The sequence below is a fragment of the Anguilla rostrata genome, chromosome 4 (genome assembly GCF_018555375.3).
Source record: "Anguilla rostrata isolate EN2019 chromosome 4, ASM1855537v3, whole genome shotgun sequence".
Classification (NCBI taxonomy): Eukaryota; Metazoa; Chordata; class Actinopteri; order Anguilliformes; family Anguillidae; genus Anguilla; species Anguilla rostrata.
This window is the reverse complement of record NC_057936.1, coordinates 25734806-25761730: the sequence shown is the minus strand read 5'-3', so window position 1 is coordinate 25761730 and position 26925 is coordinate 25734806. Positions and strand designations below refer to the sequence as shown.

The window sequence follows — 26925 nt, the reverse complement described above, 5'->3', positions numbered from 1 at the left end:
TCAAGTTTACAACAGGTTTATTTACAGCACCTCAAAAACATTTTAATAATGTCCCTTCAATACACAATGTACACATAAATCGGCACAAAAATATTAAAAAGGCGAGATAAGTCATGCAATACATGTTACATAATGATTTCGGCGGAGATATGAGGATTTGTTTTATATTTATATTCAGATTTATTTTTTCATAGTGAAATGGAAACCACACAACTATCCAAGAGAATGGTCATGGTTATTTAAAAAAAAAAAAAAAAAAACCTAAATATGATTTTTTTGAGGATGTCCTGAAATAAGTTAAAGTCTCCGAGAGATTTGCCAGACAGCAGTGGAGAAGACAGATGCTAACGCGTCTGTTAACAGCAGAATCAACATCAATAGCCAAATTGTGACTTAACTCCGGTCCTGCATGGCAACAGCCTAGAAGCTCTTCTATGGCTTGCCTTTGAAATCCTCTATGTTTGAAGACTTGCGGAGAAAAGTCTTGATTGTATAGATATATACGTATTACATGTGAATAATATATTCGGGTTGATTAGGCGTGAATAGCATTCAAGTTTTATTATGAATAAATTCAGAATCACCACACACAGCGAAAGCAATCACTATCAGGGTGTGTATATTTCATATTTCAAATTATACACAGACAAAAAGAAAGTTGGATCTTCAGGACCATTTCATTGGCATATAATGTACAGTTCAACCAAAGAGTGATGGGGATGAACTCAATCATAATTACAGAGACTTAAATAAGCCTTGAATCTTTAAATTATTGTAAATAGAAAAAGTGAAAGAAAACTAGTCTGACTTTTTTCATCTTGAAATGTATATCCGAAAAAAAGTGTTTTCCATTAAAGTTTTGGTCAAACTCTAAAGCAATCCAAAGGTCTTATTTTCTTAACGGAACTGAAGTACTCACTGTGAAGATGAGAAATCGACGTTTAGAGTTGCCCCTCTGAACTCTGTAAACATACTCTGATTTAATTGATAAGGTCCATCAGTCACCACTGCTGCGGCAAAATACCTTCCGAGACTCTTATGCACTCAAGGGAAACTGGGGCAATTGAAGGTCATTTTCTGAGTTGTGTTATTTAAAATAAACAAAATGGTCAAATCATACCAAGGAGTTAGTCAGGACGTCAGTAATTTCTGTTAGAGTTGTAACATTAAGATATCACATGTAATATCATCTTAAGAATACATCAGCAAGAACAGTGAATGACAGATATGGAACATTATTGGGAGGAAGCAAAACTATATGTAGATAAATATTGTTTTTCGTATGTACTGCATGCAGTACCATTATGCAATTAAAAATGTGGAGGTTATTGACCTAATGTAAAAAATGTTCTCTGCAAAGTTATGTGTGTTTTACTTGTTGGTTGTCATGTACAGGAACTCATCCAAATTACATGTGAATCTTACAAAGCTCATATGTACTAGAGGTTAGCTCAGTTCATTATGGGAAGTAGCCAATTTGATATAGGATCCTATAATAAATTAGTCTGCCCTTTTGGACATTTTTGTCAGGGCACTCAAGTCAACATTAACAATACTATTGCACTTCAAGTGACAAAGACACCAACAAAAACAATATACAGTCAAGTAAGCATTATGATTAGTCTAGCTAATTCTCCATGATACAATTCACAAGATTTCTCTACAGAGAAAATGTAGGACTGATCCAAGTTAAGGTCAAAATGGGGCTCAGGATTAAGGGAAATGTGTTTCCTCTCACAAGCTACTTTCAGTCCCAGGTCTTTCATACCCCTGCATCTGTTTAGTCTACTAGTGAGATCCATTTTGTTAAGGGATACTTGTCTCTGAAAAAGCCCGATTGCACATTGCTGTCAGAGTTAGGGTTGGCTGTATTCCAGTCGGCACTGTTAGCACGTACATTTAAAATGGGATCAAAGATGCATCTCATCCTGACTCCGTACACTCTAATAATACGTCTTTCTTTAGCAGGACGACAGGTTTCACGCTTTTGTAGCGGATGCCCTGCTACTGTGATGGCAGACGTGTTTCAACATGGAGCTTATGTTCTTTTAAATTTCATGAGGCCTTCTAAGGAAAGTATTATATCTTGTGTGGGAAAATATGTAAGAATCTGGAATGCAGTTTATATAATGAATAGAAATCATGAATCTCATAAACTAGTAGTTGTGTCCACTCTGTAAACTGATCTTTTGACTCAATGCAATGTGATCCAAATTAATCTGTTTTGCTCTGTACATGATGGGTATGTGATGGTAATAGTAGCATTGCTTTTGAGTCTTTTGGCTCTGTTTTCAGGGAGACACATTCTCAGTGGATGTCGGGAAAGCATTCATGTCCAACGTCACCAAGTCGTTTGAGCTTGGGATCTCTATCTTTCATTTTTGTGAGGACATCTTCATCTTCACCTTCGTCACCATACTTATCCCTTATGGACAAAGTATTTTTTTCTGTAAAAAGGGACAAACAGGAAAATAGTAAATATTTCAGTAGAAATTTTCCATTATTAATTATGAACAGGATTGTAAACTTAACTGTGAAAGGAACTGTGAGCCAGAAAAAAATTTGTATGTCATTTATATGCTGGATTTCTTCTTAGTACTGAAGGTATGTTTTGAGTTTTTGCCATCACTAAATTCAACATTGACAGGAACTCACAGCTTACCGAACAATAATTCTACTGAGGAAGCTGTGTCCTGGTTTGAGTTCTCCTTCTGCTGGAAGTACTGCTGGTCCTGCGACTCTGGGTTCGGCTCTGCTGACTTGAAGGGTAGGCGACCACTCGGGGCTCCCCTCTGCTGACCTGCACCCCTCCTGCCTCTCTCATGTCCTGAGCCACCTGAGCCAGAGTTTGGGCAGGGTTGGTCTGCAAGCGCTGGAAAAGGCTTTCCCGAGTCACCGGCCTCTCTGGGCAGGCGAAAGTCAACGCCACCCCAGAATCAGGCTTCATCTCCCGGGAGAATCCGTCTGAGGTACCATCAAAGCAGCGCCCGATCGCAATCTCCTTGGCCACTCGGGGGTTCTGGTCTGTGACTGTGTAGATACCGTAGTTGTGACCGAGCGGGTCAACAGGGGCCAGCATGTTGAAGGCAAAGCTTTCGTTGTTCTGCACAACGGGAGGGTGCTTAGTGAGGTACTCCTGCAAGAGGTTGTTGACGCCTGCTCGTCGGCAGTTGCCCTGGGGGAGAACTGTGATGAGCGACCTGTCAACAATGTCTTGATCAAAAAGCATTCCGCTGCACTTAAATTCCAGGCATGCGGCGGAGGTGTTAGCCACATGCATGTCTCGGGTGCTGCGGATGTCCCTGATGCCATAGAGCTGGCCTCTCGTCGCAGGGTGAGAGCCGCCAAAGTTCCGTGACCTCACCATGACCTCGTTGGGCCCGTTAATCTTCACCTTGATGTAACAAGCTCGGAATTCCTGGGGATTTGGCCACCAAGCAAGGTAGTCGCCAGTCCATGTTGTCAAGTCACTCTCCTCAAACGGAACCACATTGTACTCATACTTGTCCTTCTCCACCCGAAAGAAACGGAAGTGATTGGCATCGATGGGTGCATTTTCACAGGCTATTAAACTCTGATAGGGGTATATTGGCCCATTTGTTTCATCAAAATTATTCGGATTAGGCTTTGGCAAATTTATTTTGAAAGCAGTTTTCTTGAGAGCAGGATCCTCGTGGTCTGATCGCCTGTAATCTATTTTCTTCAGGCATGTCTGGGTTACTCCAATGATATTGGGATTCATTTTGGGGGCTGAGGGAGCTGCTTCTAGTTCTTCTCCTCCCATTATAGCTGTAACATAGGCTGTGTAAGCATCAGGTCTCTGAGCATCACAGAAGGCTGGCAAGCAGGCCCCATTTTGTCCAGTGATCACACTGTCAAATCGGCCCCACGCCCTTGGATTAGCAGAGTATCCAGGCTTGGGCTCCAGATTGATGAGGTTTATGACAACTCCTTCAAGCTGCTCATTGGGCAGAAATTTGTCACTCATGTATGCCCGTACCTTGACGTAGCAGCGGCGGTTTTCCGGCACATCCAGGTTGAACAGTCTACGCTCCCTGATTTCCATGTTCCCAATGAGGAAAGTGCGCTCCTCCCGCTTGCTTCTTCCATTCCCGCCACCAGTGGCCTGAGTGTAGTGAAAGTCACTCTCTTCCTCCCAGATGCCTGTTTCCGGGTTCAAGGACCACAGCTTCATCTTAGGAATGTGCTCTGGCATTTTAACATGCTCGGTGTCCAGAAGCACCTGTACAGCCCCAGCCCCAAGGGCTTCCTGGTTGCTTTCGTCTCTGAAGTCAACAGAAAACATCCCATAGGTCCTGAGCGGAAACATATCTCCTTCATTGTTGACAAAGTTGAGGTCTCCTGGTGCAGCAGGTGCTGTGGTGATGTTCCTGGGGTCAAGGAAAGTAACGCTGGCTTTTACAGTGCCCTCGTAAACCTCCCCGCTGTTCTTGTGAAACGAATTCGGAGGTATGACTATCTGGCCAATGGGATCCTCATCTTTGATCTCTCCCAGGTAGATTGTGTTAGTCTCGGCTGAGTTGATGTCAACAGGTTCCTGTTTCCGCATCACCTTCACATCATGGTAGACAGCACCCCCCTTTCTATCGAAGATGAAAACCTTGACGGTGTCGATGAACTTCTCCAGCCGGTCCACAAAGTTCACCACCAGCCTCTCGGTGTCGGGGGACACCTGGACGGTGAAGCTCCCCTGGTACCCGGTGGTGCCCACCCTCTCTTTCCCAATGTAGATGTGGCCAAAGCGCAGGGGCTCCCCGTTGTCCGCGGCGACCACCCTGCCCCGCACCAGCACCTTGGGCTCCACACATTTCTGGCAGCCGCACTCGGTAACGGCACGAATCGGCAGGATGTAGCTGCCGCAGTTGATCTCCCGGGTTTCCAGGCGCTTCACCCCACAGCAAAAGCTGCTGCCGTCTCTGCAGCGCAGGTCATAGTCCAGCGATCCCACACACTTGTTATGGGGGCAGCTCCCAGCATCATAGAACCTGGAGTTAGTTCCTGGCTGCACGCAGTCTATTGGCAGCTTGACTAGGTGACTTTCGGGGGTGGGTACGCAGGCAGGTGTGCCTTTAGCTACAGGACATAAGATACAGACAGTTAGCATTAATGTCTTTGACGTAATCCTTGAACTGTTAGATTTTAGTCTCCAGTTTAGTCCCAACAAAAAACATATGCTTCAAACTTTCTGCCTACATCATGAAAATTAGGCATGTACACATGAACATCGGCTTAACGCCATAGGTCTTGTGGTGTGTCAGGTGGTTAAGAGCTATGAGAATTGCTCTTGTGAACATCTGCGAACTGTCATTAAATTCAAATTAAACCGGCAAACTAAATTCCTAGCAAGTCATAATTCTTTTTTTTTTTTGGGAACAGAATGGCTTTAAATGCCAGGCTTCACAAGCCCAGCCAACAGTCAGTAAAAATATTACTTTCAAACAACAACATATTCCAGAAGCTGTTTCTTGCAGGACCACGTGTTTTTCCTTTGAATTAAAGCTGCAAAACATTGATCTTTTTGGAAGGCTATTCAGTGAACCGACTATATTATCAAATCCAAGAAGACATTTTTTCAGTGGTGAAAAACTAGTGTTTATTTGATCCACTTAAATACGTTCCAAACGAAACACTGGAATAAAAAATCTCCCTGTGTTAAATGACAGAAAATGTTTAGCCAAAACCCAGGGAAATTAAAGATGGGGTGCCAATGCACTCTTGCTTGACCTATGCCATGCTTTCCAACACTTGCGACTGTTCAAAATGGTACTGTACCATACATGGCTTCACTTCAGACAAAATATGTTCACCACTTGGCAGGACACTGGAGCGGGTTGTTGAAGATTCAAACATTTTCAAACACTCTGCCAAGGTTCATTTATTACCTTTCAGTCAAATATGCGCACAAACATTGTATTATAATCAGTCAAGTATTTTCCATAAAGTTGAAACTTAAAAAAAACTAGCCAATGAATCGTCAGAAAACTGGTCAAATGAATTGATGTGGCCTATAGAGAGTGCATATGAGTTTTCAGCTTCTTTGACCCATGCACAGCTGAGAAGACATGACCCTTAAAATGGCCTCTGACTTTTAAATTGTTGTGACTCCTATTCAATAAGCGCACTCAAAATCCTGTGGTTGTGATATACTACTGTTCCAGTAGCCTCTACAACTCAGTCCAGAAGAAAGTTACTCAAAATGACAGGTCTGTGTGTGTGTGCGTGCGTGCGCATGGGTGCACGTGTGTGTTGGCACGTGTGCATGCATGTATGTGTGTGTATGTGTATATGTGTGTGTGCTATGTCTGTTTTACTTTAGTCACACTGCAAACACAGGGAAGGTAATGTTACTCATGTTAGTAATGTGTCTTAGCTTTTGCTATAGAGTGATTATTGGTGGGAGGAAAAAACAACACAGTATTCTCTGTTAGTCTATTGCATAAGTCAGTTCACTCACATCCCAAGAGGAAACCAGAGAGAAAGAATAACAATTCATAACAATAAATTACTTTTTTTGTCAGCAAATTATTCCATGTATGACATAATGGTTTAGTTTGCAGTCCAATAATCAGAACATTTTTCAAAAATAAGCAGATCATTGCTGATGGAGGGAAGAAGCTAATCATCGCAGGAGCTACTACTGTACAGGTTATTAATTGGGGGGGTGGGGGGAGAGCTTTTCCTGTACATCTAGTGTATATGATATGATCTTAAATCATATCCCTCTCCCTCTGAGAATAACTGTCTGTCCTCGTACAGAAGTTTAAAATGCAAAAAAAGGAGAAAGAAAAAGAAAAAAGGAGGACACGGCAATTACTGCGGTTTTAGCAAAACAGGCTGATAATATTCTATTCAGCGCTGCAGCGTTCCTCGTTTTATTCACTGGACCGCTTTTCAAATCCTGCTGTGACTGAAAAGCATTACTGATCCTTCTCAGGAAACCCTGGGCTGATGACTTTAGCACACTCCTCAGCAGACCCTTTTGGTCAATCTATATATCGACTAACAAGCATCAAGGGATTTTGCTCAATGTGTATCTATCCCTTGCGGATGTGGAAACGCATACTTGTCTGACTTGACAAAAAAACAGAAAACGGATTTATTGGGAATCTTGAATTTCTCTTCAATGCGCACAGCTCTGGAGAATGGGGGTTTGTGGTTTTGCAGTATCTGGGGAAATCTCTTGGCAAAAATAGAAGAACAAAAAATCTTTGTTTGGAAAAGGTTCATTTCCACTAATGTAAACACGCACAGGCATACAGACACACACACACAAACCTTACTCTTGTGCACATTGTTATATATCGGAGTCCTGATTTTTTATGCTCTTCATTTCTTTGAGGTCTTATTTTCTTCTAATAGACCCGGTACATTTGCCGTTATCTATTTAGTTCAATTTAAGCTCTCCTGTGTAACTTTTATATATACAGGTATATATGAAGTTAATGACAACTGCACCCACCAAGTACGGTGACAAAAGCTGGAGAGGACTTAATGCTCCCTGCCTCGCTGGTGGCCTTGCAGTGGTACTGTCCGGTCTGCCCTGGCTTCAGGTCTCTCAGAATAAGGTCTTCTGCATACTTGTACATGCTGCGATCCAGCAGCGTTCCATTGTGGTACCTGAAAACAAAACGAAACAAATCTTGTGATCAGATTCATTTTGCATCCGCAAGACCGGGAGACGGAGCCCCCAGGCCAAGCCGCACGCATAAATGCATCAACCAGGCGTGTATCTGTTTTCATGTGGCGTGTTTATTTCTCACCAGAGAAAAATCACTTATTATATCAAGTAATAAATCGGGTTTAATAATGGTAAGCTGCTTTGCAGTGTTTCTGTTTGGCTTTTGGATTGTGCTCTGGCAGATGTACAAGCATAGACCTGCATAGCCTCACCAGTAGTATTTGTCGGGGACCGGCGTCCCGGTGGCCTTGCAGCATAGCGCCGCGCGCTGCCCTTCATACCGCACCTTGTCCTCCGGGTGCTTCTCCATGTACGGCTTCTCTGTAGAGCGACGGACCGTGCAAAGGTAAATCCCCCAGCCTGTTCTGCTTAACAGCTATGAATGTGCCACTGAGGCCTCGGGTGGTGTTAAAACCTAGGATCTAATCGTGCGCATAATTTTGAACCAGTGTGGGATGTACAGTAGTCCTCATTAAACATTACTGTTGTGGGATTGAGCTGCTGGCCTCAGTATTCTTGCTTTAAGTACTTCAGGAATCCCTTAAAAAATACAGCCTTTTATCTCTCCAGTGGCCCTTGTTTAATGTTCTGTTTCCCACAGTCTGGACATTGCGTATGAGTGTCTACATAGACCAGCCTCAGAGGTCAAGACACCTGGCAGGCTAGCCTTTGGTGATATCATTAGAAGCTAAAGCTTTCCTGCAGAACTCACCGGATGACTTCATGACCACCCGGACCCAGGATGTTCCGGTGCTGTTGCTGGATGTTGTCACGGCGACGGGGGAAAACTTCTCCCTCTGAATGGAGACCAGGGTCGGAGTGCCGGAGCACACCCCCGGGACAGTGAAGAGACCCCTGGCGTCGGTTTGGGCGAGGACGAGCTTGGGCTGGCTGTCCAGGGTGATCCGGGCTCCGGACACGGGCACGCCGGTCGTTCCCTTCACCTCGCCACGCAGCAGGTGACCCTTACACACGCAGCGGCTGCAATCATCGCTGGGGCGGCCCTCAGAGCACACTCGCTGGCACACCGCTACACACACAGACACACACACACACACACACACACACACACAAACGCACACACGCACGCACACACAGACACACGCACACACACACACAGACATACACACATGCACACACAGACGCACACACACACACACCGACATGCACAAACGCACACACACACACATATAGACACACAGACATACACAAAGAATTTTCTTATTTACTGATTATTTCAGGGCTATTCTACTGGCAACCCAAGGCCAATTAATTACTCTTGGTTTTCTTACTGTTCAATCATTGAGAAAGAATTTTAAAAATTATGACTCTTAATATACATAAAAGACTGTGCAACTGTACAGCGTTCATGTAGCTCCCACCAGTGAGAGAACAACAAACGAAAGCTATTAATATTTTAACAATGCTTTGATGATCGTTGAATCCACACTACTTATTCATACGTTGTTTAACAAAGGATTATGGCTCGCATTTTTCTCATGGCATATGTTTTACAAATGGCTTATTGCACTTGCATTAAAAAAAAAAAAAATCTAGTCTCCATGAATAAGTAATTGTAGGACCTTTGACTACAGCTGTCATTATCAGCCCTCCATAGATGCGGGGAGCATGTACTGGCTGGCACACGGTACCTGGGCAGGGGGGTTTTCCACACTTCTGGAGCTCTGCAGAATGTCCCACGCACTGCACGCTGACGGAAGACCTCAGGCAGGTCCGCCTCCTGACCCTTCGGCCCTTGCCACAGGTCACCGAGCAGACGCTCCATGGGCCCCAAGGGCTCCAATCGGCTTCATGGTCAACAGGGAAGGGGGGATGGAAGGGGAACAGCTTTAGAGAGCAGACCCCAGCACACTTTTGGCCTCTGAAGGTCTGGAGCATTAGTGGTACCCTTCCATTGAGGAGAGTGGTTATTAATAATAATAATAATAATAATAATAATAATAATAATAATTCCTGTCAGGGCTGCAGGAGGTTCTGAAGCCTATCCCAGCATGCATTGGGTGAGAGGCAGGAATACACCCTGGACAGTTCGCCAGTCCATCGCAGAGCACACGCACAATTTGCTTTTATAACGCACAAAGTGCTTTAGCACTTTACAGTGTGAAGGGAACTTGCCTCAACCACCACCAATGAGTAGCACCCAGCTGGGTGATGCACGACAGCCATTTTGCGCCAGAACGCTCACCACACATCAGCTATCAGTTATGCACACTGGAGCATTCTGGGTAAAGTTTTACACTGGCAGACGACTCTGATCGAAGCCTTGATCCACGGGTCTGCCCAACGTGAGTGATGCGTGCGGCTAATTGAAAGCAGCACACGCTACAAACAGTCGGCACGGAAGGAATAATCACGTTCCACAGCTGTTTTCATGTGTGAATGTGAAAACTGCCAACGCACGAGCCGCTCAGATTTGTAATGTCTTCCTGCTGCTTTCTTGTAAATCTCTCGTGTAGGTTTCAAATTTAAATAGTCGTGTAATTTTATTTTTTGACGTTTTAAGGTCATGTGCGTTGTGCAATGCTGCTTCTCTGCGAGACCGCGGTGCCATGACCGCTGTGAGATCCAGCCTCAGAGGACTGATCCTGGATCAGAATAACATTGTTTTTACTTTAGATTATTGGGGCTATAATTAGGATGTGGACAGGCCGACCTTCCATGTGTTGTCACAAGGCAGAAAACACTTAAATCTGATAGTATTTCTGTCGAATAGAATTTCAGTGCAAAGGTTTCAATATTTCAAAGCGACATGAAGTAAACCAAAACTTATATTGCTATAATTTAACATGAGTGTCTGAACTGGCAGTCAAGCCTGATCACACGATTCTTGTCAACAACGTAGGCCTCTGCATAACACAACCAACTAGCTAGCCTGATTGCAATGCATTAAATGTCTCTAGGTCAATATGCTGTACAAAATCTCTACGGTCAAAATAACCGTACTGGCAAACTATAGTGATGTCTGGCTAGCTAACTTAATTAAATATGACTTTATAGATACTCTAGGTGATCTTAGCAACTTGTAACAAAAAAAAAAACACAAACAGATTTTTTAAAGTCTTAAGATCACAAATAAGTGATCTTGTATTTGTGATAAAAATATGTGAATGTTCCTAATTGAACATTTTAATGCTGGTGTAACAACCGCTTTTGGTAACTGAAATCAGTGGAGTTCTAGAACACAGTCTGGTGCTGTGAACATGATAGCAGTCCATTTCTCCCTTTCAGAATATACTGTGTGACCATGAGAATCGCATAAACAAAAATTACCGGTGACTACTTGCTACTTGCTACCAGTGTAATACAGTAGAGCACAGAGTTATACCGTCCTCAGAGCTCAATGCAGGCTACTGCCCAGCCATCATCACACTGAGAAATTTCCAGAAGGGAGAGTAAAGTCGTTACCTCGGCATGGAGGGGTGGTGCACTCCCGCCTCTCGGTGTGAGGGCCCTCGCAGGGTGGCGAGAGCAGGCGGGTCTGGGGTTCCTTGCTCACGCACTTTCTCTCACGCACCTGGATGCCCACGTCGCTGCAGGCCGTGGCCGAGCAGGCGCCCCACGCCGTCCAGTCCGTCCAGTAGGCCTGCACTGAAAACACGCGGAGGAGCAAAGGTGAGCTCGGGTTTCATAAAGCCCAGGCGAGCTCAGGTGTTATAAAGCCCAGCTGAGCTCAGGTTTTATAAAGCCCAGGTGAGCTCAGGTGTTATAAAGCCCAGGCGAGCTCAGGTTTTATAAAGCCCAGGTGAGCTCAGGTGTTATAAAGCCCAGCTGAGCTCAGGTGTTATAAAGCCCAGGTGAGCTCACCAGTGAGCTTATAAAGCCAGGTGAGCTCAGGTGTTATAAAGCCCAGGTGAGCTCAGGTGTTATAAAGCCCAGTGAGCTCAGGTTTATAAAGCCCAGGTGAGCTCAGGTGTTATAAAGCCCAGGTGAGCTCAGGTGTTATAAAGCCCAGGTGAGCTCAGTTATAAAGCCAGGTGAGCTCAGTGTTATAAAGCCCAGGTGAGCTCAGGTGTTATAAAGCCCAGCTGAGCTCAGGTTTATAAAGCCCAGGTGAGCTCAGGTGTTATAAAGCCCAGGTGAGCTCAGGTGTTATAAGCCCAGGTGAGCTCAGGTGTTATAAAGCCCAGGTGAGCTCAGGTTATAAAGCCAGTGAGCTCAGGTGTTATAAAGCCCAGGTGAGCTCAGGTTTTATAAAGCCCAGGTGAGCTCAGGTGTTATAAAGCCCAGCTGAGCTCAGGTGTTATAAAGCCCAGGTGAGCTCACGTGTTATAAAGCCCAGGTGAGCTCAGGTGTTATAAAGCCCAGGTGAGCTCACGTGTTATAAAGCCCAGCTGAGCTCAGGTGTTATAAAGCCCAGCTGAGCTCAGGTTTTTATAAAGCCCAGGTGAGCTCAGGTTTTATAAAGCCCAGGTGAGCTCAGGTTTTTATAAAGCCCAGGTGAGCTCAGGTTTTATAAAGCCCAGCTGAGCTCAGGTGTTATAAAGCCCAGCTGAGCTCAGGTTTTTATAAAGCCCAGGTGAGCTCAGGTGTTATGAAGCCCAGGTGAGCTCGGGTTTCATAAAGCCCAGGCGAGCTCAGGTGTTATAAAGTCCAGGTGAGCTCAGGTTTTATGAAGCCCAGGTGAGCTCAGGTGTTATGAAGCCCAGGTGAGCTCAGGTTTTATGAAGCCCAGCTGAGCTCAGGTGTTATAAAGCCCAGGTGAGCTCAGGTGTTATAAAGCCCAGGTGAGCTCAGGTGTTATAAAGCCCAGCTGAGCTCAGGTGTTATAAAGTCCAGGTGAGCTCAGGTTTTATGAAGCCCAGGTGAGCTCAGGTGTTATAAAGCCCAGGTGAGCTCACGTGTTATAAAGCCCAGCTGAGCTCAGGTGTTATAAAGCCCAGGTGAGCTCAGGTGTTATAAAGCCCAGGTGAGCTCAGGTGTTATAAAGCCCAGGTGAGCTCAGGTGTTATAAAGCCCAGGTGAGCTCAGGTGTTATAAAGCCCAGGTGAGCTCAGGTGTTATAAAGCCCAGGTGAGCTCAGGTGTTATAAAGCCCAGGTGAGCTCAGGTGTTATAAAGCCCAGGTGAGCTCAGGTGTTACAAAGCCCAGGTGAGCTCAGGTGTTATAAAGCCCAGGTGAGCTCAGGTGTTATAAAGCCCAGGTGAGCTCAGGTGTTATAAAGCCCAGGTGAGCTCAGGATTTATAAAGCCCAGGTGAGCTCAGGTGTTATAAAGCCCAGGTGAGCTCAGGTATTATAAAGCCCAGGTGAGCTCACGTGTTATAAAGCCCAGGTGAGCTCAGGTGTTATAAAGCCCAGGTGAGCTCAGGTGTTATAAAGCCCAGGTGAGCTCAGGCGTTATAAAGCCCAGGTGAGCTCAGGTGTTACAAAGCCCAGGTGAGCTCAGGTGTTATAAAGCCCAGGTGAGCTCAGGTATTATAAAGCCCAGGTGAGCTCAGGTATTATAAAGCCCAGGTGAGCTCAGGTGTTACAAAGCCCAGGTGAGCTCAGGTGTTACAAAGCCCAGGTGAGCTCAGGTGTTATAAAGCCCAGCTGAGCTCAGGTGTTATAAAGCCCAGGTGAGCTCAGGTGTTATAAAGCCCAGGTGAGCTCAGGTGTTATAAAGCCCAGGTGAGCTCAGGTTTTATAAAGCCCAGGTGAGCTCAGGTGTTATAAAGCCCAGGTGAGCTCAGGTGTTATAAAGCCCAAGTGGATGCTGCACATCAGTGGGGTTTGGAATGAATGTTATCCTCTACACTGCAAGGTGCTTGAAGATGAAAAGGCCAATATTAATGCAATCCAACACTGTTCTTTTTTATTAAAGGAGAGCAGACAGTCTGCCCTCCTTTCATCTATTATTGTTTTTTTTATATTCTATTTAGACACAGAAAGAACAGAACAGCACAGAATGTTCCATCGGGTTGTGCGGGTAGTGGGGTGGGGGGGAGATTTCAAATACCCAACCACATGCCACGTGCCAGGATTCGTATATGGCAAGGCTGCCAAACCCTGTTTCTGGAGATCTACCATCCTGCCGGTTTTCATTCCAACCTCACACCTCGTTCATCAGCTAGAGGTCTCGCTGAGCTGCTAATAAGTAGAATCAGGTATGCCAAATTGGGGTTGAAACAAAAACCCCCAAGACGGTACGTCTCCAGGCGCAGGGTTGCGCAGTCCTGGTACACGGGTTCAAAGCTGGCCGCCCTACGAACGGCACCACGCTCCCCCACCTCCCCTTCCTGTGCGCGTTCTTACGACGAGCGGTGGGCGAGCCGCGCTACCTGGCGGGCACTGGAATCGCACGTGGTAGTTGGAGCAGAGGCGGCCGTATGGCTGCTCGTTGTTGATGCACCAGAAGCCCTTATCCAGGCTGGAGTGCACCACCTCCCCGGTGTCGGCGGCCTTCACCCAGTCGCTGGTCCTGGCCTCCATGGCGACGGGGCGCGTGCACACCCTCTCCCGGTAGTAGAAGCGGATGGCCTCCAGCCTCTCGTAGTCTCCGTTCCCCCCGGGGTGGTCGATGTTGAACCAGGACGTCCACTCGGTCAGCCCTGCGTGAAAGCAGCAGAGCGGTTTTTTTTTCACAGACAGATGCCAGTCAGAACTCCTCTGCCCGGGGAGGGGGTTCCCCCTGAGAGATGTCGGGGCGCTCCGCGTGCCGCGGGATCGGCTCGGGGTGTTCGCTCGGGGGGAAATACCTCGCGGCAGCTCGGTGGCGGCGCGCCCCGTATTTTTCCTCAGAATTATTGATTGCGTCATTTAAAAGACACTCCAGGGAGGCGTCATAAGGAAAGTCTGTAGATTTATGGGAGGAAGTTGTCAGGAAGTTAGCTGTCACAAGGACAGTGTAAATCTACACCCAATGACTCTTGCTGCTGGATTAAAAACACTTGCAGTATTTCTAAAAAATAACATTATATCCTTTCATGCTTTCAGTCTTAGCCACTGTTCCTACGCTATAAAACCTTATTGTCTAGATCTCCAGTAGTGATTGTGGAAATTATCTTGATTATTCCTTAATCAAGACCATAGACCACGTAGACCATACGTAAGAAAAAGGCTACGTTCCAGGCTAAATTGGGCTAAATTCTGTCATTGCTTTTATGGGATTTATTTTAGTTTTTTTTTTTTTTGCAGTGGGTTTAATGAACATTCCTAATTGATTCTTTCATGTTGTTTTTCCTCCCGATTATGATCAGTCTCAGAAACGGTCGGTGCGCAGTAAGGACAGATTGTCTGGAGCGCTGCATGGGGAGACAGAGCAGCAGCGGGACGGCAGCGCATCGAGCGGTCGACAGTCACCTGTGGTCTGTGACCCGAGGGCCTGATTCCTGTTCCTGCCCCTCTGGCTCCGCTTCCTGACCTGCACGTTGCCCCCGGTGGGATCTGTTTGAAACGGGAGAAGATTCCGGTAAGAAGACAGAATGGCCGTACCCTGTAACAGTGACCTGGGACCAGTGTCTGCACGCGGTCTATACAGGCGCTTGTGAGATTTACTGAGGCGTACAGTATGCGTTAGCTACGTCGCGCGCTACGCGATGCAGCTGCCTGTCTGCTCGCAGGACTGTCCGTGAATTTGAGAAGGAATGTCTCGGTCTGAGCCCCTGTTTCACGAGAGGTGGGGGGGGGGGGAGTTTGGGAGACACCCGATCTCGGGACCGGCCCCTGAGTGTCTGCGTGCACTGGGCCTGCTGTCTGGGGGCCATTTGAACATAAGAGCTAGTCTCGCCTTTTTTTTTTTTTTTTTTTAAACCGCCCCCGCATCCAGCGTTGTCACTGGGTCTGTCTGGCCCGGCCACTGCCAGACACATCTTAGCCCTCCAAAGACATCTGACTCCCTGGCCTGACGGTGTTTCCTCCTCCCCCCTTTAGTCCTGGGGCTGTCTGGTGCTGAGTAAAGTCCAGTCCTATAAAGAGTGCCGACGCATATGGAAAATCACTGGAGCCTGATTGTATCTGCATGGCGCTCTTTCTGTTTTTGCCGGTTCCCTCTCTTTCTTCTTTTTTTTCAGAGGTAATCAGGAGCAAAGCTATGCGCTGGAGCATCTTTGAAGGAATGCTGAGGAATGGGAAGGGTTCAGGATGCATGCGGAGATAACACAGACGAGACAGGTGGAAGTGGTTCGCTGTTCTTTGACAGCGAGCTATGTTCCACATGGCCAATTACACCCCACCCGCTCAGAGAGTGTGGGACCACTCTGTGTGTGTGTGTGTGTGTGTGTGTGTGTGTGTTTATTCTTTACAACAAGGCTCTCTGGCGTCCCACATCGGGTCCAAACGCTCGTTGATGTGAACACGCCTTCATCGATATCTCGGACAATCTGGCAGCGATTGAGATAAAGCAAGCGCTCATAAAAACCATCCTTTATAAGCGACATGGCCAGAATTGCATTCAAGCCCGACATTACCAATTCCTGAACTATCCTCCGTAGCCTTGACAGTGAGTCATTAGCTGTGGTATCTTGCAAAATGTGAGCCAGAGAGGCAAAATGAGGAGAGCGTTATTTTCTACCGCAGCAGAAACATCCTTCTTCTGTGTCAGTATTGCAGCCCCCCCCCCCAAACCCCCCACCCCACCACCGCCTTCCCATTCTTCATCCACTCATTAAGGAGCCAGAACACAACGGTCTCAGCATTTCAGAGAAGCCGATTGATCAGACTCGCTGCACATTTGATGGAGAACGGGGCATTGGACCGACAGCGAGACAGTCACTCCACACCTTTTTGGTGCATGAGGTCACCCGTGCCTGAGAAAACCATTTGGTCTGTCTGGCGGAACGCTCACTGCTTTCCAAGAGGAACGGCTGAGTTTATTGGAAGGAAACCCGAAAACAGCCCCATGCAGGGTCTCGCACTCGGTCCCGTTCTGCTAACTTTTACGGCTTCTCGTGGCACTTTTTTTTGCTATGCCAGGTTGTTTATTGTCATTTTCATTGTTTTTTTTACTGTGTTTGACCCAGCAGGTCATCGCTGTAAACAACAAACAGAAAAGGGATTCAGCCAGTTGAACCATAAAATTAAGAGAGGAGAACCATTTTATTGTTATTTACCTCTTTGGCTTGGAACCTTTTCATAAGCCTTTTTGCAGCTCACATTGAAGTTTTATTGCAATGGGGATTTTGTTGACAGCAATTCATAACTGGTCGAAAGACAGATGGAAAGTTTAATTTAATTTGATGGAAAGTAAATCATGAGTACCTGTCATTAAAAATGTTTCCTCGGTAACGTCGTAGAAAGGGGGAGATGAATGGAACCCAGGATACCCCGCACAGCACGTTTACCCCCACCCCCGTCCGACATGCAGTTTGTGTTTTTTTATTTCGTTTGACATAACCTTTATTCGATGAGCATGACACTTGCATTCACCGTGGTCGGATTTAAACAGCCCTCTGTGCATGAGTTTGTGTTTGGTGAATTTCAGTTTGCCGTCAAGCTAATTGTATACCGTGAAGCATTAAATCAGAATGATTTAATTAGCTCAAACGATGCGCAAAGTGGAACAGTGGGCGAGACACCGGTCGGAGACGTGCAAACATCTTTCTGTGACCTCTGCATGACATCATCATGTATACGTTTTTGTTTTTGTGATAAATTTTGTACCCAAGCCAAGAGCACACATGTTAAAGAAACTATGAACAGGCAGCTCACACGCCAGTCAATACATAACTTAGGATTTCAAAATGACGATGTGGAGACATGTTTATGAAATCATTGCCTCATTTAAGTATAAAAGAGAGCCACTTATGATGCACATAAAGAGGAATGCTGTTATAAGACATATTTTATGTGTCAGACACACCACCAGGAGCACAGACATCGAGTCATCCAGGTGCACTGCATAGCACTTCCAGGGGTGCATTTTATGGCTTATATTTCCTTGGCATTAACATTACCCTGTTAACACTTTTTATGGTCATTTCAGTCTGAATGATTTTAAATGTATTTTTATGCAACCGGGGGCATAAACAGCTTTTCATTGGCTCTACAGAGATCGAGCAGGAGGTCATTAAAATGAGGCTGCGCAGGAAAAAAAAATGATAAGCTGCCAGTTCTACTTGAAGTGGTAGCAGGTTAGTGCTGTGCTAGAACACAATTTCATTGGCCGGCCTTCCTGTTGTGGCCCCACCCCTGACCACAGAGAGACCCTCATGAAAGGATTGCTCAGGGTTTCAGAAGGCGCCATGGAAACAATGCATTATCTGTGAACAGAGTGCAGTGTACCAGCCCAGGTTATTTCAGAGCATGCTATTTAAGGTACACATCCATCACGTCAGAAGGTTCCTTCTAATACTCTGAACTTTATTACCGAGTTATGGTAGCCGAGTTACTATTTAGTAACAGTGTACACAAGGGTAAATAGTCTAGTAATAACAAGGAGACTTTTCCCAAAACATTTTATTTTTAAGCTATTGGTATACTCTCCAAAAAAAATTAATAAAAAGAGCATGCTCTTTTCACCCTTTTTGGCAGAAGCTAATAAAACACAGAATGAAAAAATAGAAAAACATAATTAGCTTTTACACAGAGTGGATCCCTTCAGATTTGGCAGTTTGCAATGCCAGAATTGGATTGGCAGCAATACAGTCGTCTCAGTACGTCTGGCCTGTTTGTCTTAATGTAGTTCAAAATAGTCCAGACCCTAACAGAAGAAAAACGTCAATCACTCCTCTGTGTTATGTAAGTCTTTGGATAAATGGTGGTTGCTCAAAGTCACAGTGTTGATTCAGACATACCACACCACAGCACTTAAGTGCAGTAACAGAACAGTGTGTTCATGAGTGTTTAGAGCATCAGAGAGGTCCACAGCCATCCCGGACTTATTGAGATTTAGGTAACAAGCAGTTATTTATATATAAAACATTAAAAAGTCATTCAAGTCGGACAAGGACTGTGACAAACCAATGGGGCTGAATTGTTTCCTCTACACCCCATTACAGATTAACGAATCGAAAGATTTTCCCCAAAAGCTGAATGCGTCTTTGTCATATATTTGGAGACTATTTTGTGTGTTTGGCACAGGTGGTCATTTAGAAAGAAGGCTGTCCTGTCTGACCCTCTCCAGTATTGGTCTAGCCATTGACCGAATGTCCCCCTGGGCAGCATTATCATTCTGATCGCATTATAATAGGGGCATCTGTGCGCCATTACTCTAGATGCAATTTCCCCTCGGACAATAGCATCAATGATGCAAATCAGCCCTCATGACTCCCCGTGATTAAAGAGAAAAACAGTAGCTCTGGGTTATAAGATTTTTCTCCTGGTGATGTCTTTCTGACTCACGCTTAAAAAAGGAATGTATTTTTACTTTTATATTTTCAGTGCCACAAGGATGCTGAGGGACATAATGTTTTGAGAACAAAAATGATGTAGCACAATATACTTCCAAAAAAAACAGGCATTGTGATGTGAGGAAGGTGAAATAGAGGTATTTAATTGGATTGGCCTTGATAATCTGATTTTTTGGGGGGGAAAATTTGACTTCCTTTTTCAATCTCTCATTAAAAGTTATTTCAGTTCAATCCCAGTGAACTAGAATATCTTTAATGGACACACCAATGTATCCAAAAAGTAAGCATTTGGAGAATTCAGCTCGCAAATGAGGCAGATGTTCACTTTGGACCGCTAAAATGGCTTCATCATGCTTACAAGAACGTCCCCATACCGCGGCTGCCTGGAATGCCACAGCACAACTTGTTACCGCCTCATCGAGTGGCTCATCGGGTTATTTAAAACGCAGCTTTAAAACCTCAACTTAACTCCAACAATGTTAGCTTCAATGTTCCATTTCAGCACTGCAAAGCATCCAGGAGCAGCTGCCAGCTCAAATTGGGAAACGGATCATAAATTCAAAGACAGAGAAAGGAAGGGAGGATGGGGGGGATAGAGAGGAAGGGGGAAGGAGAGAGAGAGAGAGAGAGAGCGAGAGCAACAGCAAGTCATTTGTGTTACTGTCACTCACAGGAATGTCCTGAATCCACCACTCTCTGCCTTCGCTTGCTGATGAAATACCCTTGGAATAGCGTCTTGGGTACAAAATGTTATCACAGTTAGTTGCTCTCAGACGGGCACCATTGCATGAAGTCTTTCACCAATGACTGACAGTTCGATTTCGCTCAGATCTTATACGCCAGTTAAGACACGTCAAGGGAGAGTGAAGGGCATGGGGGGGGGATGAGGGACGAAACCAATGTCTATCATTTCTCATGTTATGGTAGCAGTACAAACTGAGCCAGAGGGTCTATAAGTTGTGAGATGACAAATACGTGATTAGAATGTTCTTAACTGAACATCAAAATACTGATGTAACAACAGCTGCTGGTAACTAAAAGCAATGGAGTTCTAGAATACTTAGACATAGAATTTTGAAGAAAAAAAACCATTCCAAAAAGCCTAGGCTGTTCTTCAAAAGGTTATCTCTACATACCAGTGGTGTGTGGTATATTTTTATTGTTAAGAGCAAGAAATTGTAATGCAGTCAGTAGGTTTATGGACAGGGACACAGTTTGTGTTGTTTTGATTCTGTACTGCAGCACATTGGATTTTAAATAAAACAATGGAAATCAGGTTGAAGTGCAGACTTTTTGCATATAGTTCCCCGATTTTAGGGGAGCGACGGTACTTGAATAATTGGCTGTTCAGCTGTTTCTTGGCGAGCTGTGCGTCTTTGCAGCATTACTTCATGTGCAAGCTAACAAAAGGTCTAGAGTTGATTCTAGGTGTGGAATTTGCATTTGAAGCCTGTTGCTGTTGTCTCTCAATATGAGGACCAAAGACATGTCAAAGCCAGCAAAGCAGACCATCATGAGGCTGAAAAATCAGAATAAATCGAATGGAGACATAGCCAAAACATTGGGTCAAAATCAACTGATTGATACATTACTAGGAAGCAAGTACGCACTGGTGAGCTTAGCAATAGCAAATGGTTGACCATGGAAGACCACTGTAGAAAAGTATTAGGGTAGAAAAGTATGCAATTGAAAGTATTCTTTAGTCATTCTCTATAATGGTCCTCTGTGGTCAACCAGGTCATTTGATATTACTGTACTTACATTCTTGCTTCCTAGCAATGTATAAAACTGTTAATTTTGACACTCCCAATGTTTTTGCTAATTCAAACAGGAACTGAAGATGGTACAGGCCCAGCAGAACACCACCAGGGAAGATACCCAGTAGCTGGTGATGTCTGTGGGTCACAGACTTCAGGCAATCCTTGAATGCAAATAATTTTCAACCATGTACTAAATATATTCATTTGTCCAATTACTTTTTCTTTCCTTTCCTACACAGATCCCCCAAAATGTATGTAAATACCATGGATGATAGTCTGCACTTTAACCTCACATTCATTATTTTATATCAAATCCTCTATGCTTGAGTACAGAGCTAAAGCAACAAAAATGGTATCACATTTCCGATACTTTTACATTTAACTGTATATAATGATTAACTTGTACAATTTGTCTTCTGGAAGGGTAAGATAAGTGGAATCAATGTCAAATGATCAAATGATGACTATGGAGACCATTCCACATGACCCTTGCTATTTATGGAGGCAAATATATTGGCTATACAATTATTCAGAAAGTTGAATCTGCAAAGTTTGTCTATGATTTCTTAATATTCTTGGGTTTAAACACAGCATCTTGTCTGCACAAACACACACACGCACATGCGGCACGCACACACACACACGCATATGCAGCATGCACACACGCAAGCAGACATGCGTATGCACACACAGGCACACACACATGCACACATGTAGCATACACAGACACACACGTGGTGTGCACATATACACACGTACACATAGCACACACACACACACACAAGCACACATGCGCATTCACACGCAGGCACACACGCACACGCACACACACAGGAGACTAATTTTGAAATGACAATGCGCTTTGCTGATAACTTGTCAACACTGGTGACCACCACTCATGGGGTCCTCTTTCAGCTGATCTCAATAGGTGATTTATTTACTCACTGAACTTCCACTGACTTTCTATGGCATTCACATTTACCAAAGAGACACTCTGTTATGTAACAGTATGTAACCAAGTCAAACACATATTGCCGTGTTCGACTCTATGTAATAAATACAACTAACCTCATTGGACAAAATCTTAATTTCACACATGGACGGGCTAGCCAGGATTGAAGACATGCTGTACAATTTAAAGATATTAATGCAACTTATGCAACAAGCAGGATGTCAGTGTCAAAAGTGTAAGTGTAATAGTATAATGACAGTGTGACATTGACAGGCATGCGTTCTTATATCTGAGACTTGTCGGTTGTCACTCAATTGTTTTAAGATGTCCATATTGTGATGATACCCTCAAATGACAGCCACTTTATGGATGCATAGAGGAACAGCTGTGATGTCTGCTTAATGACCCCTTCAAAATTACAGTTGTGTCCGTGGACATTGTTAATGCCAGGGGCTGAATCTGTTTGAACCTAGGAACTATAAAGATATTTAGGAAAGATATTTGAGTATCTGTCTTCTTGTTAATTTGAAATGGATAAAATGGTTTGACAACTTTTTTCCTCGCTTTTTTTAACTCTACTGTATATATCACGTGGTAAAAGACAGTCATTGCATTTTAAGTTCTTGTAATTGCAATTGTAACCTACTCACAATCTTTCTCTCTCTCTCTATGGCTCACAAGAAAACACACACAGATACACACACATAGACAGAGAGAAAGAAGGAGACAGAAATGAATATGAATGTACGTACCTTGTGCTAGGGCCACTGCAAGCAGGACAGGCAAACAAAGTATCACCTTCTTTAAGTTCCACATGGTCTCAATCTCTGTCTTCCTGCGACGCCGATCACTCTTCCACTCAAGGTAGTAAAATCAAAAAGTCTTTTTCCAACTTTATTTATGTAATAAATATATTGACACACGCATATAAAGATAAGTTTTAGGAAGTTAAGTGGTATTGGCTGAAGAGCTTGCCCTCTCCTGTAACTCTGGATGATGAGAATTGCGTGTTGCACTGTGGCTCGGAGGTTTAAAAGAAGGTACATTCGGAGTGTAGTCCAATCCGGCCCCCTCCAGCTTGCCATTGGCCAGCGTGTGTTAACATCTGTGTTCTTCTGGTCACTCCCAAAAAAAGAGAAAGGAATGAAAATAACCTCAAGTTAAAAAAAAAAAATGAATAAATGGGCGTCTTGGTTATTGATTGTAGGAGCGACGTTTCCAAATGTTCATGGTTTGGCTGTTCTTATCGTCCTTTTGCTTCTCTTTATCCAATTTATACATCTGCTGTTGGAAGAACATTTTTCATTTGTCAGGTGAGTGGGGAATCAATAAAAGAAAATAATTTATTAAAATCATAATAGCACATCCATGTATAGTATGTGTTTTTTTTCTTCCCAAGGAATCATTGTGTATTCCAATGTGTTTCCTATATATGAAACACATATTACTACAGATTGGCTTTGATCTTACAGCAGTCCTGTGTAGGTTCAAGAGGAGCAGTTTTCTTAATTTTGCTGACATGTAAAAGCTCTCTGCGGGTCTGGCTGAGAGCAGACCTCTGCACCAGTTGCCTTCGCTCAGGCTGCATGGAAGCAGCGGACAGCAGACGGGGAACGTCTGCGCTGCGGCTCTGCGACTGTAACAGCCGCTGAGCCGACTGCACCGCGCCGTCCTGCCAGAGGAGGAAGTGGCATCACATGGCGTGCCAGTCAATAAACACTGCGCAACAAAATATTGTTAGACATGCTTCAGGAAAGGAACAAACTGATCAGACCTCATTAGACATTTAGATGCTATCCAGGGGTGATTTTCTATTGCCTTAATAAGCTTTTAGTCTGTGTTCAATTAGTGGTGGAAAAAAATCTGTTTTGTTTATTTGTTTGGCAGATTACTTTCCCAGGGGAAAGGGGAACTTAGTTCCCATTTGACATGTCATCTATTTATAGAGCCAAAGTAGTGCTGAGGTAATTTAGGTTAAGCTGCTTAATCTACAGTCTATCTAAACCAACGGGGAGTCTAGAAATTTAATTTTATGCATCACAGTTTTCATTCTGTTTTCACTGATATAGGTTTGTGTATGATTTGTGGAAACACAAGTACTGTCAAAGGATCGTTGCTTGTGTGTGTCTGGATGTGCTCCTGCATGAATGTCTGTGTATGTGTGTGCGTATGTGTGTACTTTATGGTAAGTATCTTGCTCTTGTGAGAAATTAAAGCAATAATTATTGCAAATGTGTGTGCTCTTTTAACATAATTCTGCTGCTGGATTTTTGATGATTATGCTGAGTGCTGTGTCTGTATTTATTATTATTTTCATGTACTTTGCTGGATTTCTGAGCTGTTTATGAAGACTTAGAGTTAACATTTTTCCCCTTAACTCCATCTCTGCTCTTAAGGCTATGATAATAACGCATGGAATTGTCTTGTCGTTAAAACGACGGCTAGTCTCTAGAGGCGCTGGCTGTGAAATGCTTCCGGAAAAGTGATGCTCCTCAATTAGCACGTACGGTTACACTGACGAGCAAAGATCCCTTCTTATGCTTCATTAACACTTTTATGAATATTCAGCCACATTACAAACCTCTATTTCAATCCCAGAACCACCTTATTCCACCTCAGCAGAGAGAGAGACTAGCTTGGTTCTGTTTAGTTAACCGTTGCCGCAAATCTCCACTATGGTCTAAGAATCCTTGGTTTCATATCCTTTACTTAACTGAATGGATCAACGTTCCACTACAATGACCTTGAATCCCACCCACAATGTTAGTATTCTTCTGACCTTTTCAGGTTTTTCCAGCCCTGAACACACTGCCTCATACATAAACTGTTCCATACCCTTCTCACATGTATACACCCGAAGCGTTACAGTTATGACAAACATTGGCTTATCAGATAATTCCTTTCTAAAAAGCCTTTATACCTCCCAAAAGAACACACAGAAATAGAACAGGCCCCAAAGGACGCATTTACTCTCAGACTAAGTGCAATAGTGTTCCTGTAATTCATCAATAATGCATCATAATTCTTACAGGGAAGATGAGAGAAAATCACTTTTAAAAATACAAGGTTCTGAATAAACACTTTTGTCCTTTAACTAATGCATGTATGCAAGTATTGCATCTTTTTTTCACCACTACTTAAACATCATTGTTACTAGCAAGAAACTGCAGTTTCATTTTTTGCATTTTGCATCCCCCCCCCCCCCCCCCCCCCCCCCCAGCTCATTCTGATCTCATGAAGTCGTGTAAGACTTTAATTTTTCTAAAATGTTCAAGTCACAAAACTTCTCTGAAGAAAGAAGCAACTCTTTTTTCCACTGTAAATAAAAAATGGCACAACCCTGAAAGGCAGACACATATTATGTGCAGTGTACATTTGCCTCAGAGCCTCAAAGGGAGAGAGAAATGTGATCCAGCGGTGGGGACACCTGCCCGGGGGATCCCCCCGGAGCTTCACGTCAGCACCTCCAGGTCACCGGCGCCTCGTAAGGCCGTGTAGCTCCCGGTGCCTTGCAGGAGGTCGATTCTGAGAACAGACTTCCCGAGCGAACATTTATTGCCGTGTCTCGGCAACCATATGCTTTCACCTTGAGCCTTAAGCCTTTCTCCTTTCCCCGTCCTTTTATGACGGTTACGCAACGTGGAAGACCCATTCCAGGCCGGGGAGTATCCGCGCACGGTGCTCTCCGCTCCTCGTACGTCTGAGGCCGTCTTTGTAGTGCTGACAGGTGTGATTACCAGCGTATGTCTTCATGTTTATTGCTTTTCACAGGGGGGTTCTTTGTGATGGTTTTAGGGAATTTTTAAACAGTAGGCAGACATTAGGTCATTGTATTTGTATTGAATTTTAAAGGAATATCACAGTCCAGGTTTTGGAGTAACATGCTACTTTTGCAATCTATTTCTACAATATTTAATACTAGGTTACTGTATGTCATTGTTATCATATCTTTTTTACATTTTATAGCCAAGGAAGAGCGGCCAAGATTGCTTATGATTCTTACTGTTCAATTGACAATTGTCATTATTTAGGTGGGTTACAAATGCTATCTAAATGAGAAACATGTTGTCTACATTGCACAACATCAGCAACCAAGCGGAATACGAAAGGCACTATGACCACTTCATCAGCCTTAACGCCCTCTAGTGGCATAATCTCATTACTGCCATTCACTGCTAAAGGAGCGTGTTCATTTAATGAGAGATCGAATGAGAGAGAAAAAGATCATTTCTAAGACTGCTTCCTCCATCAGCAGTCAAATATTTTAATAGGAAATAAATGTGTTGTAATGGAAACACTGATGTTTGCCACTGACCCCTTTGCCCATCTCCTGTATCTTGAATTGTATCAGTTTTAGAATATATGTTGTTATGCTAACCTGCTTGTACTTATTGTACTCATTTGATATGAGGATGTTGCAGCTTTAAATGTGTGTGTGCATGATCATTTTATGACTCACTACAATAAAGATAAGCCATACTGAGTGAGTACTTTAAAAAAGTAATATGAAAGTGTTCCCTTTTTATTTTGGGTAACATTCAAGGATTTAACACAGTACTGGAATGAAGGGGCACTCCAACACTGTGTACATCTGCAGTAATTTTGTCTCTTTGACGTGTTCATCTTTGCAGTACCTCTGCTTCCCGGCTGCCATCATTAGAACCAGCTGCAGGGGACCACGCTGTTCCTCTCGTCTGTCCCAAAGTCCCAGCTCCAGAGCAATCTCAAATTTTGAGATTCTGTGCGAGAATTTAATCACCTTCGGCTTTTCAGCTGTAAGGTGTGATTGAACCACACTTCTTAGCAAGGTACACTGTTTAAGGTGGGTCAAATATTGTATTTTATGGCTATTGCAATATTGTTAGTTACTAAGACCTCTCTCACTGCCACAATCAGCCACAGTGGTCATCATGAATCACTGTAAAGTGCTGTAGCCAGAGAAATCAGTAGGGTGGAAAATAGTCCCTGGTTTGCAGGTGTGCAGATTGTGGAACAGCATGTCAAACACAGAAATAACTTGCAGCATAATACCTAATTCTATTCCTGGGGGGGGGGGGGGGTGCGGGGGCGAATGCAGGGAAAGCGGTTTTATGTTTAGTGCATGGTATCCTTGTTTCTCCACTTCTCTCCTTCATGGTTTTTTTTTTGCCTTTTCTCAAGCATCCTCCTCAATTTTTCTTATGCTGGAAAAAAAAGAATTTGCACATAAACACTCATTATAAACTTGG

At 44.1% G+C, this 26925-nt stretch overlaps 1 protein-coding gene across 1 annotated transcript; it reads right to left on the bottom strand.

Moving 5' to 3' along the window:
* Window positions 1–22709, bottom strand: cilp2 (cartilage intermediate layer protein 2). Its single transcript, XM_064331781.1, has 10 exons — window positions 22450–22709; window positions 15000–15083; window positions 13979–14248; window positions 11126–11308; window positions 9352–9507; window positions 8412–8729; window positions 7912–8020; window positions 7481–7638; window positions 2663–5094; window positions 1–2447 (listed from the first exon to the last, which is right to left on the bottom strand). The coding sequence occupies exons 1-9, from the start codon at window positions 22511–22513 to the stop codon at window positions 2675–2677; spliced, it is 3762 nt and encodes a 1253-aa protein (XP_064187851.1). The 5' UTR covers window positions 22514–22709; the 3' UTR covers window positions 1–2447; window positions 2663–2674.
* Between the last annotated feature and the right edge of the window lie 4216 nt (window positions 22710–26925).